General features: G+C 41.0%; 1 protein-coding gene across 5 annotated transcripts in view; it reads right to left on the bottom strand.

Annotated features, from left to right (window-relative positions):
• Nucleotides 1-16,310, bottom strand: part of CHRDL1 (chordin like 1) — a 41,872-nt gene that overhangs the window by 14,251 nt on the left and 11,311 nt on the right. For 4 of the 5 annotated variants that reach the window (XM_040698655.2, NM_204171.2, XM_040698654.2 and 1 more), the window contains one exon: nucleotides 396-541. In XM_040698655.2, the coding sequence (XP_040554589.1) occupies nucleotides 396-541 (146 nt within the window). The remainder of the gene's footprint in view (nucleotides 1-395; nucleotides 542-16,310) is intronic. The other variant, XM_015278152.4, reaches the window with a different exon arrangement.

Genomic DNA, 16,310 nt, shown 5'->3' with positions numbered 1-16,310 from the left:
AGCTGTCCAGTCCCAGCTCATGGGGCTCTTATCAGCTCAGCCCAAATGAATCCATCTTCATTCCATGACTCAGTGCTGTATTTTCCAGTCAGGTTGAAGTGAAATGTTCTATAAATGCCAAGTAGCAGTCGTTTACCTGCTGCCTTGCACTGCATGCTTACCTACAGCAGATGTCTGACAGGGTGAGCTTTGTCCTCTGTGTTTGAGCAGGAGGCAGCCTGGCATTTACCAGGTGCCATGAACTGGCTTGTAGCACTTTCGTGAGTTTCTGCATTAACTCCCAGTTCCCAGCCTCTACTGTGTGCTATGGACTGTGTACATTTCAGTGCCATGTCTTCTGGAAAGGTGAAATGAAGCTCAGACAGAGAAGGGCTCTGACAAGCTGTGGTACTTACTGAGCAGCTGCACTGGGCACACTGGTTTGCTTGCCTGTTTTGGAAAAGCCCCTCTGCCACAAACATTTCGCCGTGGTGATAGGTGGTGCCATTGTATTCACAGGATTTCCCAGTGATTTTGCTGCTTACTGAGAACAGCGAATCTTCTGAAAGCAATGGGAAAGGAACACTTAATGCAAATTGTCCTGACAACTAGCAATATTGTAAGTACAGGGATAGGAAAGCTGCCCTGCTCCCCCGTTTCTCTTTATTATAAAAGGACAAGTTTTGTCATGCTACAAAATATGAGTGAAATTCTCATGCAAATATTTTGCTGAACTTTCATAATTCACACTTTTGAGTTGAGTGTCTCAGTTAATCTTTGGATTTTGATTTTATCATGAAGGCCAGCACAGATTGCCATCTGCCATGCTGCTCTGTTGTGTCTTGCCCTGTCTTCCATAGCATTTACAATTAGGATAAGCAGGTGCAGTTACACGTTCACTTGTTAAATTTACATGGCTCTTTGTGTTTTAATGTAGAAGGCATGAGGTCCTGTATACACACAGAATTCCACTGTCAGTAACACATTTCTAGCATTGTTTCCCCCTTCTTAGGTCTGATATTAATAATTTGCAGTGGGAATTAGTTGCAGGTTATCCAGGTGTACCACAGGGCAAGCACAGAGCTGCTTCTGTGCCATTCACAGCACAGACCTTCCTGTGTACAGGAGAATCGAAACTGATGATGGAACTCTGTTAAGAGCAAACAGGCGCAAGAATAATTGTACTATTTTCTATATAAATGTTTGCTCCCAGTGGACTTCACACTTTGCTGCTGTTGCTGTTTTCAGAATGGGCAAAACTTTTCAAAGGCAGACTGCAAAAGCCATCCAAAAGCCAATGTTTTTCTTACATACATTATAAGGTGAGATGTGCAAATCAGTGCATTTTGTTTGCAGAACGGAGCACATACAATGAAGTGCACAAGATGTCAGTGTCCATTCAATCCTGAAAACTCGTTTCAACTCAAAATCACATGGAGTTCTGCACCACATGGGTCAAATTTTCTTCTTAGACTTAAAACTATCCGTATCTTAAGTTAAAACATTCCCTACACTGTTTAACTATCACACAGCTGACAAACTCTGCAAAGGGATTATACTTAACCTATGAAATGTAAGTCACTTGATACATACTGGGCAGCAAATCTGACACTAATACATTTACATTTGCATGTATTTAGCATCTCAGCATGGGAAGAGGCATTTTGAACAAGAGCTCTATGGAAGTAACAGTGGAGTATTTGTTCTCTGGAGCCAGAATCACTGCAGATTTCTAGGAATGCAGCTGAAATTTCATTCAGTGGTTTTGGGCTTTTATGTAAAAGAAACCAGACCTGAAAATTCAGGTCCCGCTGTAGTCCCTTTTATTATCTATCAGATGAACCTGGGGAGATTGCTTTTTGAGAAACTATGCTGCCATACAGCGCAGATTTCTCAGCAGAGTTTTCTGGTGATACATACTGGCATTAAAAACAGTGACATTCAGAGTTTTTGATAAAAGCATGTATTTTGTTACATTGGTTTCATCAGATATTAGTTATCTGGTAAATGGTAAATGTCAGATCTGCCTGTGGAACATACACATACTGCAGTATTTGAACATCCAGTGGGTCAGCAGAGAACCTGTGGGAGAAAGGCAGAAGTTATCCATTTAGGGGCCATTTAGGGCCCCAGGCCTGATATCTGATTTCTCTTCAGAGTGAGCACTGAAGCGACAAATGCAGCATTATTTTGGTGCAATCGCAGATGTGTAGTGGTACCTTTCCAACATGTTACTCAAAGCTTTGAGACTGGTGCTTGGCATGAAAATGCAATGTATGCCACTTTACTAGTAATGCACATTCTAGAATAGCAAGATGCATGTTCTAATTAAGACAAATTTGAAAGTCATCAGCAAAAGATTCAAGTAACAAATTCAGCAACTGTCTCGTTAGACACAAATATTGGAAACCACAATAAAGATGCACTTTTCAGGACAGTGCCACTTCTCACAAGTTATGCCACCATAATTTCTTTGAAAGCATAAGAAAGCAGAAGAAGGAATTGCCAAACCCTAGATGTCCCCTGTAGGTCAGGCAACTGGAAGAGCAGTTGAACTGGGAAGAAAATTACAGAAGAAATGAAAGAATACAGATGGTTCTTGCCTGGATGTGAGGGCCTGTTCATGCAGCCTGTGCAGGGCAGTACTGTGCCCATGCAGGATGTCCAAAGACAGCGTTTGGCTTCTGGTTTGCAGATGTTTGCAAAGACTACTACTTGAATGACTCGTTATGACTCATCAGAATACAGGATGAAGAGTGTAAATTTTACTTCAGATTTACCTTGGTACATGCCACATTGCTTAGATCACTACAAAATCTCCAAATGCCTTCCAATAGTCGCTTTTGAATAAGACAAAGAGGATGGTAAACTTTTCTTTATATACTTCCATTTGCCCCCATATCCTCAATTATTTGTCTCCAAGAAGAGACCAATGAGAACAAAGAGAATCAAAGAGAACAATGATTTATCTCCAACTGTTGTAGGGTTCCTGCTGGATTACAGGGTTGCAGCCCTGGTACATGACAGCTGAGTCAAGAAACGCAAGGCTGAGTGAGGAACCATTGCTGCCTTTCTAATCAGAAGAAGGTGAACAGCAGAGGGGAAAAAAATCACAAAAGCTTTTCTTATATAGCTCATGCTTACTCTGACTTCTGCCTTAGTTTCCAACACTGTCAGGTTAAATGATCACAATGAATCTCTGCAACTGATTAAAAGATGATGCTTTAGACTGCTGCAGGACGAAAAGGACAGATAGCAATAGGATGGCTTGCTCTGGACCAGCTCAGGCCAGCAGCTCAGGATTTGCTGCTATATTGTTTGCTAAATATTATGGTCTACACAGAAGATAGATATACTTCGTGGTAACAGTAATTCTCTCTCTGAGACCCTTCAGGTTTGGCACAGAAAGGGTAGAAAACCAACTGAGACTATTACAAATATATCAGAAATGATGTGAGGTGGCCATCTGAGATCAGCGGAGGACCAGGAGGGTCACAATGCAGTTATGCGCTTCGGCTGGGAATGGAGTATTTGTAGCCAGGAAGGTCTTACAGTAACAAGAATCAAGAGGCTGTGTCTTAACCGTGATGCAGATGCTAGTAAAGACAAGCTTTCCTTTTCAACAGAGCTACCCATACAAGTGCTTGGCCAACAACAGTAGGTGGTTGGAATGTGTAGTTTTGTTTATCTGGATTTCCTTTAAAGTTGATCATAGAGGTGAGGCCTGTAACAGCTAAATCATAACGTACAGCACAAAACACATGTATGCCTGACTATCTCTGGAACATGGGAGGCAATTCTATTGCTATTTGGAAGTCTTATTTGATGTAATAATTACAAGAAAAGTCAGTTTCTGTAGCAGGCAGTAAGACCATGTTTTTGGCCCTGATGCTGCACATACCTGTGCATGTGATTAACTTTGAGTGCATTAAGTGAATGGGGCTACTTGGTTGCATAAAACAAGGTTTAGAAGTTTTAGATCAAGACCACATGATTCTTACTGCAGAAAAATACACCCAGTCATATACTGGAGAGACCATATTGAATGCAGTTGATCTCCTCCAAACACAGCATCTGAAGCTGCAAGGAAGCTTTGTATCACATGCCTGTATGTAGCTTCTGGAGAGAGAAAATCAGTCTGAGAGTGACTTTCTACAACTAGGGCTTGCCTTGTTTCTTTCCTAGTGCTCTTTGAATCACAGCTAATTAGAGGAGTTCAAACTCCCTCATATCATATTCTCTTGTAGAATGTGAAATTGTAGACATTGTATATTCTTGTAATAAGTGCCAGGTTGGAACTTTGAAAAATCGTGCCATTAATGCTGATATCAGCATGCATTACTCTGTGCCCCAGTTAAGGTATGTAAGAACTGGGTTAGCTAACTGCAAACATGCGGCATTGCTCAGAGCCCTGTTTGTAAACCTTGTTTCTTAATCACAACTGTTCCTGTAGCTTTATCTGGCTTTTTAACGGTGCTGACTAATCTTGCTTTAATTAGCTGCCTCCGTAAAGTACCAGGCAAACCATCTGTGTGAATCCTTTTAATTAACTAGGTTCAATGGTGTCATTTTTGGCATTCATAGCATGTCAGTGGAAGCAATATAAAACATAGGCCACGATGTTATAGCGTCAATGGAAAAGGAAGTATCTTTGTTTTTGTGGTTGCCATTTATTCTTCAAGGGCGCAGACTTCAAAATAGAGGTCGACAGGCCATGCTTGCATTGCCTGTGATTTTACAGGGTTCAAGATAAGACCATGAGTTAGTAAAATGCGTAGCCTGACTTATCACAGGTTTAGCATTGGGTAACAGCAAGGAGCTAAAATGTGCAGCCAAGGCTGAGTACATGACTTGCTAAGGATTTGAACTGACCCTGTAGGTATCTTTAGAGGTTGAGTCCTGCTGAAGGTTTCAGGGTTTACAAGCAGGCAACAGAATACAACCATGCCAAAATTTGATTTGATTCAAAATTTTATTTTTCAAAAAGCAATTGGATACTGTGGTGACTATGCTTGAATTCTTATACCAAGCATTCTTTTATTCCAAACCTGGCATTCTCTCCACCTTCTGTTATCTACCTAGGCTGTTTTTCACTGGTGTGCCATACGAACAGGGTAAATCCTGGCCTCAGCGAAGCCAACAGAAAGTTTGTCTTCAGAATTCAGCCTAGGTGCTTGCTTTAACTCTGCTCTCTAAGATTCTGATTCAGGAGATGGAACCTTGTACTGGGAGGAACAGTTGATCTAGAAAAGAACAAGATTTTCTATCTGTTCAGATCTATAGTGAAGCCTGTTATGAATGCTCACTCTGAATTAGATCTGTATATAGCTATAGCTTGCTTATCGTATGAACTGTTGTCCACTTGACAGGAAGCATGAATAAATTGTATGAGAAGAAGGTTGCCACGAAGGGCCACTAACTTAACATGAAGTGCAGTGCCCATGCTTTCCTAACAGTCTCTGATGTAACAGAACCAGATATGAATTTGATAAAACCACAGAAATCTTCTGGCTCAGTGGAGATCTTCTGGCTCAATCACAGATTTTTCATGGAAACCTGTATCAGATAACTGGGGGCGAGGGGTGTTCGTATGCATGATGTGCACAGACCCTGGCCAAGAATTCCAGGGGCTTCCTGGCTTCTGGAGCTTCCAGTCTCCTGGGAGCAACAGAACAGTGTCACATGGATCACAGACGACTTTGGAAATGGCATCATTTACCCTTTTTTGCTTATATCTGTATTTCTTCCTGGATTGTTATAAAAGCTTGTTCCTGAGATGCTTTATCCTTACTTGGATATGAAGCAGAAGAGCATCAGTTATCTGCAGCTAATCCCTTGAATAGCTTAGACAAATTCCACTGGCAGTTCTTGCTCTTTGGATCGGTGGTAACATCACTGAAAGTATTTCTGTGTAGGCAGTGAAAAGCAGTAATGGGCAAACTAACCTTATGGGAAGTGTTACCAGCAGATGACTTGCTTGAGGTGAGGAAGGGCTTCAGGATCCAGTCCTTACTACAGTCAGTGAGGCTTGCAACTTGGATCCTTCTGTACATACAGATATCCTTGCTAACAAACAAACTAGCTAATAAACTGGCAAAGTGAACTCGCAGTCACTACAGTCATGGCTTGACAATCAGTGAGCTATTTATGATATGAAGTCTGATCTGCAACCAATATTAGACTGAAATGGTAACCAAGTGTACTCCCTAAGAGAGATGGTACAAATTAGACAAGGAAGGTGTGCAACCAAAGCTCTGGCTTCTGAATATCGCTTAGCAGGGTCTGACAGCACCCTGCACAGCACTCAGTTAGGGTCTGTGGGCTCTTATTGCATCTCCATGAGATACTTTCTTGTACAATATTCTGGCTGTTCTTGTTAGTACTTTCCTTAACACTCTCACTATTGCTTATTTTAGTATCAGAACATCTGGCAAAGATCATTTTTTAAAAATCCTGCAGACTCTTGGCTTGCTGACTTAGAAACTATTTTTAAACTGAAACATTCAGAGTCACCTAGTGTCATTTACTGAAAAAGATGGGCTTTTAACATCATGCAGAAATGCTAGGCGCTCAGCCTGGCTTGGTTTTTGCAGTTTGTCTGTTTTATTAACCACCCTTGTAAAAACAAGCAAGTGCTAAACAATCTGAAATTAATCACGAGGTTTAATGTCTTAAGAAACTTACCATACTGGGAACTGCTCTGCAGATAGTCTCTCTGGTCTGTTGTAAGTGGATAGATGATAGATAATGAATTTCAATCCAGAGAGGATTTTATGAAACATGTTTTCTGAATCAACATGGGGCAAAAGCATGTACAGACCAAGAAAATGCCATTTATTTTGGAGCCCTATTCACTAGACAAGAAATTGAATCCTGCTATATAATTCAGGGGCCACTGTTTGCAGTGACATCTCTCCTGCATAATCACTTGTATTCCCATTGCCATCTCTCCTGCGTAATCACTTGTATTCCCAGTGAACTTTAGCACTTACTGAACAAAACTGGAGGAATTAGCTTAGCTGCATCAGCTACTTCAAAGCTCTCTAGGCTGTATCCCAGTGCAGGAAGCTGTCTTTGGACACCAGCTAACCAGCCACCGCACACTGTGCTTCCATACAGATATCATCAAGTCACCCCAAACTGCAACATAACATCACACGAGGGCATATTACTTGCCTTGACATTTAAAATTGGCATCGGAATTGCAGCATAACTATTCAGAAGCAACACACAAAGAGCAATTATGAAGGTCCTTAATCAAAATGAAGCAATTCTTGGAAGTGTGCCGATTGTGAGCATTTCTAGTGCCAAAGGGGAGCAGAATTAGAGTATGAGAGTACTTCTTGCTATTTTGCTTATTGAAAAATACCTGAAACCTGACTCAGCTTAGGTTCACACGCTGTCCAACACAGTGGGCAGCATGTAAGGTGACCTCAGATTTGTTTTCAGAGCATTGTTTGCTTGTGTAGGAGTTGCACGTACCTCTAGGTCTCCCTCATAAAAGTTTATTTTTACTTCTCCACTGTCATGAAGGCAAGGTCTGTTCCCTATAAGCAAAACCATTCTCTAGGGTAACTTAGACAAGTATCAGTAGAGAGATTCAGGGCTAATTCTTGCTTATTGAGTCTTTATACTGGTGGTGTTTTACTGCAATGCTGAAGCTGATACAATGGCTGCGTCAGGTTCCACTGTGAAGAACAAAACCCAAGAGGCCCCAAAATATGAAATGAGGTAGCTCAGAAAAACAGTAATGGGATCATTTATTCATATGCAGAAAAGTTTTTCTGCATAAAATCTTGCAGGGGAAGTTGCAGATTACAAAGTGAGTTGAAAAAAATCAGTGCAGCAATGTAGAATAAAAAGCCAGTTTGCACTGATTGTAATTCATGGTAAGAGCTGGAAGCATAAATGCAGGGAGGACAGAGGTGCAGCAAAGATGTTGGAAGCATTCTTTGTTACCTCTCTAGCTCTCTTCCACTACTCCTAGAATGCAGGCTACAATTGCCAGAGGCCTACTGGTGTGAAAAATGCAGTGTTTTCCTCTGCCAATGAAATATTTTTAAGAAAAAATGGGCCATCATTCCCCGGGACTGTGCATCTGTCTCAGAATGGATTTTACTTTGTGTCTGTGTGTGGAATAAGACTACCTGTGATTAGCCAGTCTGAGCACTGTCACTTGTGACTATAGCTCTGTCCTGGGCAGGAAGCGTGCCTCCCGCCCCAACATCCAGCTCTTATCTGAAGGTGCAGCTGGGACTGGCAGCAGCAAAAGAAATCCTTGGCTTTTTAGTTTGTATTTTTTTGAGTTCCTGGTGAAGAGTGTTAAAGTTTTAGGGGTAACAATATGCCCTAAGGTTGCACCTTGCACATGGCGTATAGCATCTTTCTCACCATAGCACAGATTAGTTCATTTCTTTCAAATGGGTTCCAGTGACACTATGGACTGACTGCTCAAATGAAGCTCTCTTCAGTGAATAACTTTGGAGGCTGGGACTCTAACAAACAAGGTGTCACATTTTAATTTCAATTTAGGGACAGCAGTATTGAAAAACAGCTGGAATAGTATGCATAGATGCAAGCAATCATGCAGCCGTTCTAATTAGCAGTATCCATGTGTTCAAAATTGTGTAGATGTGATTAGCAGGGACAGCGTATAGTGGGCAACATTGGTGGCACATCGCTGGTTGGATTAGATGATCTTAGAGGTCTTTTCCAACCTTAATGATTCTGTGTTTCATCCTGGGATCAGAGCTCTCAAAAAGTAGTAATGAGTACTTTGACCCCTGCTGCCTCAGTGTCTCTGTTCCAATGGGATCATCCAAAGCACTTCTCAGTCCTGGAAAGAAGCTAAATGCCAGTGATGTTCCAAGCAGAGGATGAAGAAACCTGCCTCCAGGCAGAAATCCTCTGTACTAGGCTCTTCCCTCTGCTACGCAATAAGCCAGTGGAATATGGTTATTATATATATGAAACAGCTATTCAGTATGAGGCACATATTTGGAATAGAGGAATGAATATGTGTTGATAATCTGATCCTTACAAACTCAGAACAGAGCCTAAGACTTAAGTAAGTGAGGGAGGCATCCTGCAGAAAGGGATTATGCAGCTTGCTAGGAGAGTGACAGTCAAACAGATTTTGACATACTTACATTAAATAAATCTGGAACAACTCTGTTGATTGGACTAACCTTGATGCTCTGTTCAGTCCAAACTATTTTTTAACATATTCTTTTCAAAAAGATCCTGATGTTTATACAGGAAAGGGGTAACACAAATAATATGTGTCTGTATTTATGCACTGCATTTCATTCACAAATAGCAGTGCTTTCATATAACACAGAGACTTGCCTATTTTCCTGCAGTGCCAATAAAGCTAAAGTTAGATGACAGCAGTAGGTTTGCTTTGTATGCAGAGATACAGATAATGCTCATCTTCTGATCCATTTGTATCAGAGGGGCCTGTGCAAGAAAGCACAGAGCTGGGAATCTGGATTTTCTTATTCTGCCAGGGTGGTTTATTTCCCCAAAAAGGCCTTTAGTGCAGGAGACGTTCCATAGTCGTGTCTTGGCCATCTTAGCATGTGTGTGCTGTTCTAAGGCTTCTTGGTAGGAGAGAGCCAAGTACAGAGGGGGTAAAGAAAGCAGAGAAGGCAGGAGATCTCTGTTTTATAAGCAGCATAAGCAGCATTTATAAGAGCATTTTGGAAGACAAGTGTCACGGTGACCTGGGATAATGCATGCTTTTTCTTTTTTCCAGACATTTGAGAAACTTCCCTTGCTATCTGTGCATACGCCTGCCTAAGAAAAGCATGATAGCTATCAGCACCACCTCTTCCTGATCTGCTGCTAGTGAAGCTTCAGGGCTGCACAACTAAACTGACAGACTGCCATTGCAAACTGGCTGTATAATATCAAAACCAACAGTTGCTGAAAGAGCAAGTGCTCTTAGCACTATCATGTCAAGAAGGGTAAAGAGCACAAATACTGTAAAGCTATTCTATCACCAGAACTAAATCCCAATCCATCATCTCATGAGAATACAGGAACTTCAGAGAGAGAAAAGCTGCCCACTGTTTCAGTGCAGGGTTACTTAGCTCACCTAGCTATTTGGTGGCTGCAGGTTCTTGGGGGATTACAGCACAGTGTAAGACAGCAAATGGATTTCCTTTCTATAAAAAATTCCTTTACTTAATCTCTTCCCTCTCTACTTTTGTTTCCACTCCACATGAATGTGTCACCTCGAGGTCTGATCTGAAGTCCATTGAACTAAGTAGATTTGGAACTTAGCCCAAACACCTACTCTGTGTGGTATAGCACGAAGGCAGTTTCCTCTTTGATCTTCTGTCTCATATTTCTAGCTTGCTCCTTTTAGCATTTCTAGAGAGGGTACTGTGTCACAGTCGATAACTGCATCTGTTCTCATAGAAGGCTTCATCAAGAAGCTATCAGATCTAATGGAAACCTGTTGATTGACTAGAGTAGGCTGTGGATCAGCCTTTTCCCTCAGCAATGCATCACCATCAAAATTCTTATAAATCTATGATTTAAAGAAACGTAGATGATGTGTGAAGGTCCCTTTGAAAAACAACAAGAACAGTGCAGTGATATTGTTTTTAAAGCAGTGGCTGAGGCTGACAATAAATTTGGGTTGGAAAGCTGTGCACTATCCCAAAACTGCAAACACAAGTTCTAAACAAAATCCATATGTGCCTCTCAGAGATGCAGGTGTCAAAGATATTAAGCCACGTTTTACATTAAAATAACTTCAAGGACTGTGTTAAGCTCTAAAAACTCCAAGGTAATTCAGAGGTAATAGCAACAGCCAGTCTTTAATATGGCCAGCCGGTAGAGAGTGTATGAAACTCACTGCTTGAAGGAACTAGTAGCACCTTATCTAGACAGCATAAAATTTCACACAGTTTCAAAGCAAAGATGCAGTTTCACTGTAAACCCTCAAAAGGCTGTTGGATGTTTTTTAACTTTCTAGGGCTAAAGTCAAGCTCTTCACATTATTTTAATATATTTTCTGCAGCTTAATTTCCTGTGTTTTCTTTTATAGTGGCATAAAGAAACTGCTCAGCAAAACTCTGAAGGAGTCATAAAACACTTTCTAGGTTGCTCCATTTTAATTCCTGGTCTAAAGCTGAACTATTACATGACTCTATCTGTCATTTTCCCAGCCAAGGAAACAAATTGAATTAAGCTTTGCTGGACTTAGAACCCTCTCTGAAGCATCTTTGAAGCTCTTGGAACTTGTCTTGGAAAAATTCTGAGCAGCCTACCCTACCCTATCATATCAGTCCAAAGAATGGAAGTTCTAGTCCGGTCATCCGTGTATGCAGATGGGGTTTTTTTCAGTGCATTTTGGATGCTGATTTACAGACAGATTTTTTGAACTTTTAACGTTCAGAGAAACAAAATGGGAACAAGTCATAACCTCAGTCTGGCTGTGATAGCAAACATTCCTTTATGAAGCCAGTAACAAAGGCAAATTACCAATCAAACAAAATTATTTGAGCCCAGGTCAATATGAAAAAATTAAATGCCTCCCAAGAATGCCTACACTGCTGTATTTCCAAATAACACTTATTTCCAAATAAGCCATTTATTTGAACTATCTGGCAGTAGCCCACTGTTGGGACCCTGCAAAAACCAGAACATCTCACTATTCTCTGGCACTGTGCAGCATTCTATGTGTCATTCAGATTCCAGATGTGAATATCCAACTTGTTTGTCTGTGCAGAGTAACCATACCTAAGCCCAGAGGAACCAAATGCAGACTGAAGAAATTATTGATTGATTGTCTCTTATTGATTGATAATAGCACTTCTTCAGTTACTACTATCAGCTGCTGTGCACGTTAGCATAAATATTCTGTGCCCTTCTGCGCTATGACTAATGAGAGCTTTGGTCACAGGTTATTTCTGATTTCTTTTTCATCTGAAGAGTGCAGAGATGGGTAGTGAAGGTGGTGGTGGAGCTTCGGGGTCTGCAGGCAGTGTGAAAGTACAGACTGAAGGTCTTAAGGGATTCGGATGCTCAGATAAAGTAACAAGGGAAGGTGGAGATGAATGCTGAAAGGGAGCTGAATATGCAGTGTTTCTTCCATGAACTGAGACTGGTGTCAGATATGTGACAAGGTGCTGGGAAGTGGGCAGGATGCTGAGAATGTGGCCAGTCATTCTAAAATCTGAGATGTAACTGTGGCTCCAAAGGAACATTTCTGCCAGCTGACTGTTACTCAAGTGCCAGTTGGTGAGAGGAAAACAGTCGTAGCAGGACACACTGATAAGGTGGTTATGAACTTAAATATCCTATATATGTACCTGTTGCACAAGAATTAGATGTTATTCTGTGGATAAATAATTCAGACAAGCATGGATAATGATTTCAAATGGTCAAGATGTTCAGAAGTCTAACTTTTTATAGTACCTGTCAGAGAATTCAGCTGCTTCCACAACTGTGGACAATGTAGAATGGATAAAGAATAAAACCAGAAGGACTTCCAAGCACTGCAGTTGTTTGATTAACATTGATAATTCCTTAAGTTTCCCTGCTCTTTTATTCTCACAGTAGTTCTGCATAAAACTCTTTCTGCATACTACTTTTTCTTTTTCCTCACATTTTTAGTCCTGTGTTTTGTATGGAGACACTGCCAAGGACTTTCAGCTGTACATGTGGTACACCTCTCCATCACTGGTAGACTGGACTTTGTAGGTGAGGCAAATCACTCTTCTCGTGAGAATCTTTCTGTAGCCTTCCTCCTTAATCCTTTTACCATTGTGTAGAGGAAAGGAGGTCAAAGGCTCAGAGATCTCTACGCTACTGCATGACCAATGGTCTCAAATCTCTTTACAGGATAATATGGAAAGCAAACTTTCTGGCAGAACAGTTCCTGAAGAAATTCTGCCCAAGGACTTAGAGGGACAGATGAACATAACAGAAAAGGGTTTCTATGATTCAAGAAGATCTTCTGTGAAGATCTTCTTGAAGATCTTCTATGGTAGGGCAGAGATTGGATTGGACAGCAGAGTTTCACAAGTCACACATGAAGTCTAGATCCATCTCCAAATTCTCAAAAAGTGCTTAGGCATTTGAACCATGCATATTGGTTCATGCAAAATTTGTAGAAGGATGATATGCACTTTGGCAAGTTACTCATAAATATTTTTGATCCCAAGTATTGCTCTAATAGTCTGTTTGAGTTTCTGACTAATTTCAGATGATGTAGCATCAGTCAACAGACATACATTTCATATGGGAGGTAACAACTGTTTACTAGCAGCACAGAAAGCTATCTGCTCAGTGAGAGACCACCTGAACATATTTTAATATTACTATTTTTACATGGACTCTTTTTTCTTATCTACTGAGACCCATCTATTTGAGGCAAATAAAACTTTTTGTGACTTCAGTGAGATTTGGGCCATGAGTCTCTCACTTAGTTCTATGAGAAGGCTAGATGGTAGCAACAAGAGTTGTGTAGAGAACAGGAGCTGGGCATAGAACTCCAGAGTGTTCCAGCTCCCCACACTGAAGATTTGGGTTGTAATTCAGTGCAAGATGCACTGTATTATACATATGGTTGTTTGGTTACATATATAATCCATATCAGGTTAAAAGATGGAGTTATGTACACAGCCTGTTGCAAAACTGAGTCTTTATGAATATCAGTGCTACAGAATGAGACATAATGGGTGGTCTGCCGTGCAGACATAGCCTCATCCACTTCAGGTGATGTTCTAAGGCCACTACGGTAAGATGCCTGATTTGGTTTGTCTTTGCAGTTAGTCAACTCTTCATAGGTGCCACATGGCATTTTGTTATTCCAGTACGTAGAGAACAATGAGAAACACATCAGAAAAGTGGTCTGAATTTCATACAGAAAAATCATAGTACAAAAGGAGCTCAAACACAAATGTGTTACTAATCATGAGCGTTCCTGGAAGCCTGTGTGTTTAGTCGGGGCAGCAAGCTTAAAAAATACTCGAGCCAGATGGGCTGATTCATACCTCAGTGTGCTGCCTTATCTGCTGAGAAATCAAACCAGCAAGTGGAATATAGAAACCCTTTCTAAATCCTGCAGTGTGTATTTTTACTTTTGATGTCAGCATTCTCCATCTTGTATGTACATCTTCCAGAGTGTACTCAATTTTTTAAATCTAAACCTAGACTCTAAATCTCTGAGTCGCAATTGTTCCATACAGAGGTGATACAACTTACAATACATGTTCCATTTGTAAAGGCTCTGTCCATAGTAGTGACAGAAGACAGCTGCAAGTGAATACTTTCAGAAGCTGTATGTGAAGTTTATTTTCATGGCAGAGGGCAGCAGGTGTGAAATCCTCTCCAGCTCCAGAGCTGATCCAGCCCTAAGAATGGCAGTGAATTATCTCCCCGAGTCTCTAAATCACCTCTCTCCTGATGTGCCAGGAGCAAGTCTGAGGTAGAAGGAAAGAATTCAAGCTCTGTTGCTATGATCAGATGTATGATTTTAAATCCACCTGTGTGGATAACTCTTTAGCTCAGCTCAACACTCTGACCATGGGTTGTCAGAAAGTGTACCTTGAGCGGGTGATATCCTTCTGGTCCTCACTAATGTGTAAGAGGAGTCTCAGTGAATGCAAAGCTAGTTGTTTTAGTTACACGGTGTGATAATAAAAATCCAGTTCAAATAGTAAAAAAAAAAAAAAATACTTTTCAGATCTGCAGAAGGATGGAAGACACAGGGCCTGGATTTTGGCAATGCTAGTAAAGATAAGTTTTGAAAAGATACAAAAAAGTTAGCAATGAATCTGTGGTAGAGGCTGGTAGGGTGAATCTCTGGTGAAAAGTAGAAGATGCTTCATAATATATGTCTGACAACTCCTTCAGATTCATGGTGGCTGGTGCCAGGGAGACAGGATACAAACACTGCATCTCTTTGTGTCAGCAAGTCCAGTGTCACTATGGATGCAGGAGACATGAATTCCAAGGGGAGAGCGGTGCCAACTTTTCTCAAAGGAATCCCTTCAAGCAGCTCCTCTGCTTAGGTGCTTAAGAAGGTCAGTTTCCAATGAGAGTTGCTGCCTCCTGGCATTACTTCTTCTTGATTAAATATGGAGGCAGTTATTTGTGCAGTTGCACTCTACAAAGCTAGCAGAAAGCAAGGAGGAAGAGCCCGAAGTGACTGTAACTAGCACTACTCATTTCTGAAATGCAGCTTGAGGAACTGAGGGGAAACACAGGTGACAGAACGTAATGAGTATTTAGGAGGGCAATTCAGATGAAAGGCTACTGGACAGTGCTTAGGCACCTTCTGTTATAAAATAACTGGGGAACCAGAGAAGTGGGACTCTTACATAGCAAGGGATGCTGCACAAAAGGCATCGTGTGCTGGACACTCAGAAATGGAAAGCTGGCATAAGATGTGCAAGAATGCTTGAAATTCCTATTCAGATCAGGCATGAACATTTACTACTGAAGGCAGAGCATCCAAATATGAAACGCGTAATCACTGCAGAAAGCAGAATGCAAACAATCCCTGAAATCACAAGAGATTCCTGGACATCTTTTGCTTAACACATTGGTGCAGATTTACCTACATTACAGATTCAATTAGGGAAAAAATAAAGCTTACTGGCACTCCTATTCTGCAATGAGCTGCTGCCAGCTAGCAGTTTAGCAGCCCATGACATGTAGCACATAGACTATAGCTAGATCCTAAGAGTGAAGATAGTGGATCACAGTTCAGGAAAGACTCATCCTTATAATTTTCTGGATTTATCAATTTAAACATATATATTACAGAATTGTAGCTGAAGTCTGTGAAAAGCAAGAATTTGATTAGAAAGATTTGAGAGTTTACAGGGCCCCTTACTCCTACAAGGTTATTGAAGAATGTTTTAAAATCTTGATTGGTATCAGGTTTGCAGCCCCACAAACAGAAAAAAGACAAACAGTTCACTGCCAAAGAGCAATTGAAGCAAAAACAGTCAATCCAGAATCATTTATGTTTCAATACTAAATACTGTACAGACATACATAAAAACCTCAACCAGCAGTTGCTGCCCAAAGCACTAATTGCATAGCAAGAGTGGGATTTCTGATATTTAACCTTAGCTGTCAAAAAAGTAAGCATCTAGCATATGCTGGTTGCCTGTGCTCCCTCCATAATCAGCGGAGGCAACAATCAGACAGGCGTCTCCAGGGAAAAATTCTTCTTCTGGACAACAGGATGAATCACCCTCAGGGGACAGTGTGTTTCCAACAGCTATAAAGGGTATCTAGATGATTCCCTTGCCAACTGGGGGTTGGATTAGTTGGAAAAACAGACAAGCTTTTGGGCAAGC

The sequence above is a fragment of the Gallus gallus genome, chromosome 4 (assembly GCF_016699485.2).
Source record: "Gallus gallus isolate bGalGal1 chromosome 4, bGalGal1.mat.broiler.GRCg7b, whole genome shotgun sequence".
In the NCBI taxonomy this organism is placed as follows: Eukaryota; Metazoa; Chordata; class Aves; order Galliformes; family Phasianidae; genus Gallus; species Gallus gallus.
This window is presented reverse-complemented; position numbering and strand designations above follow the sequence as displayed.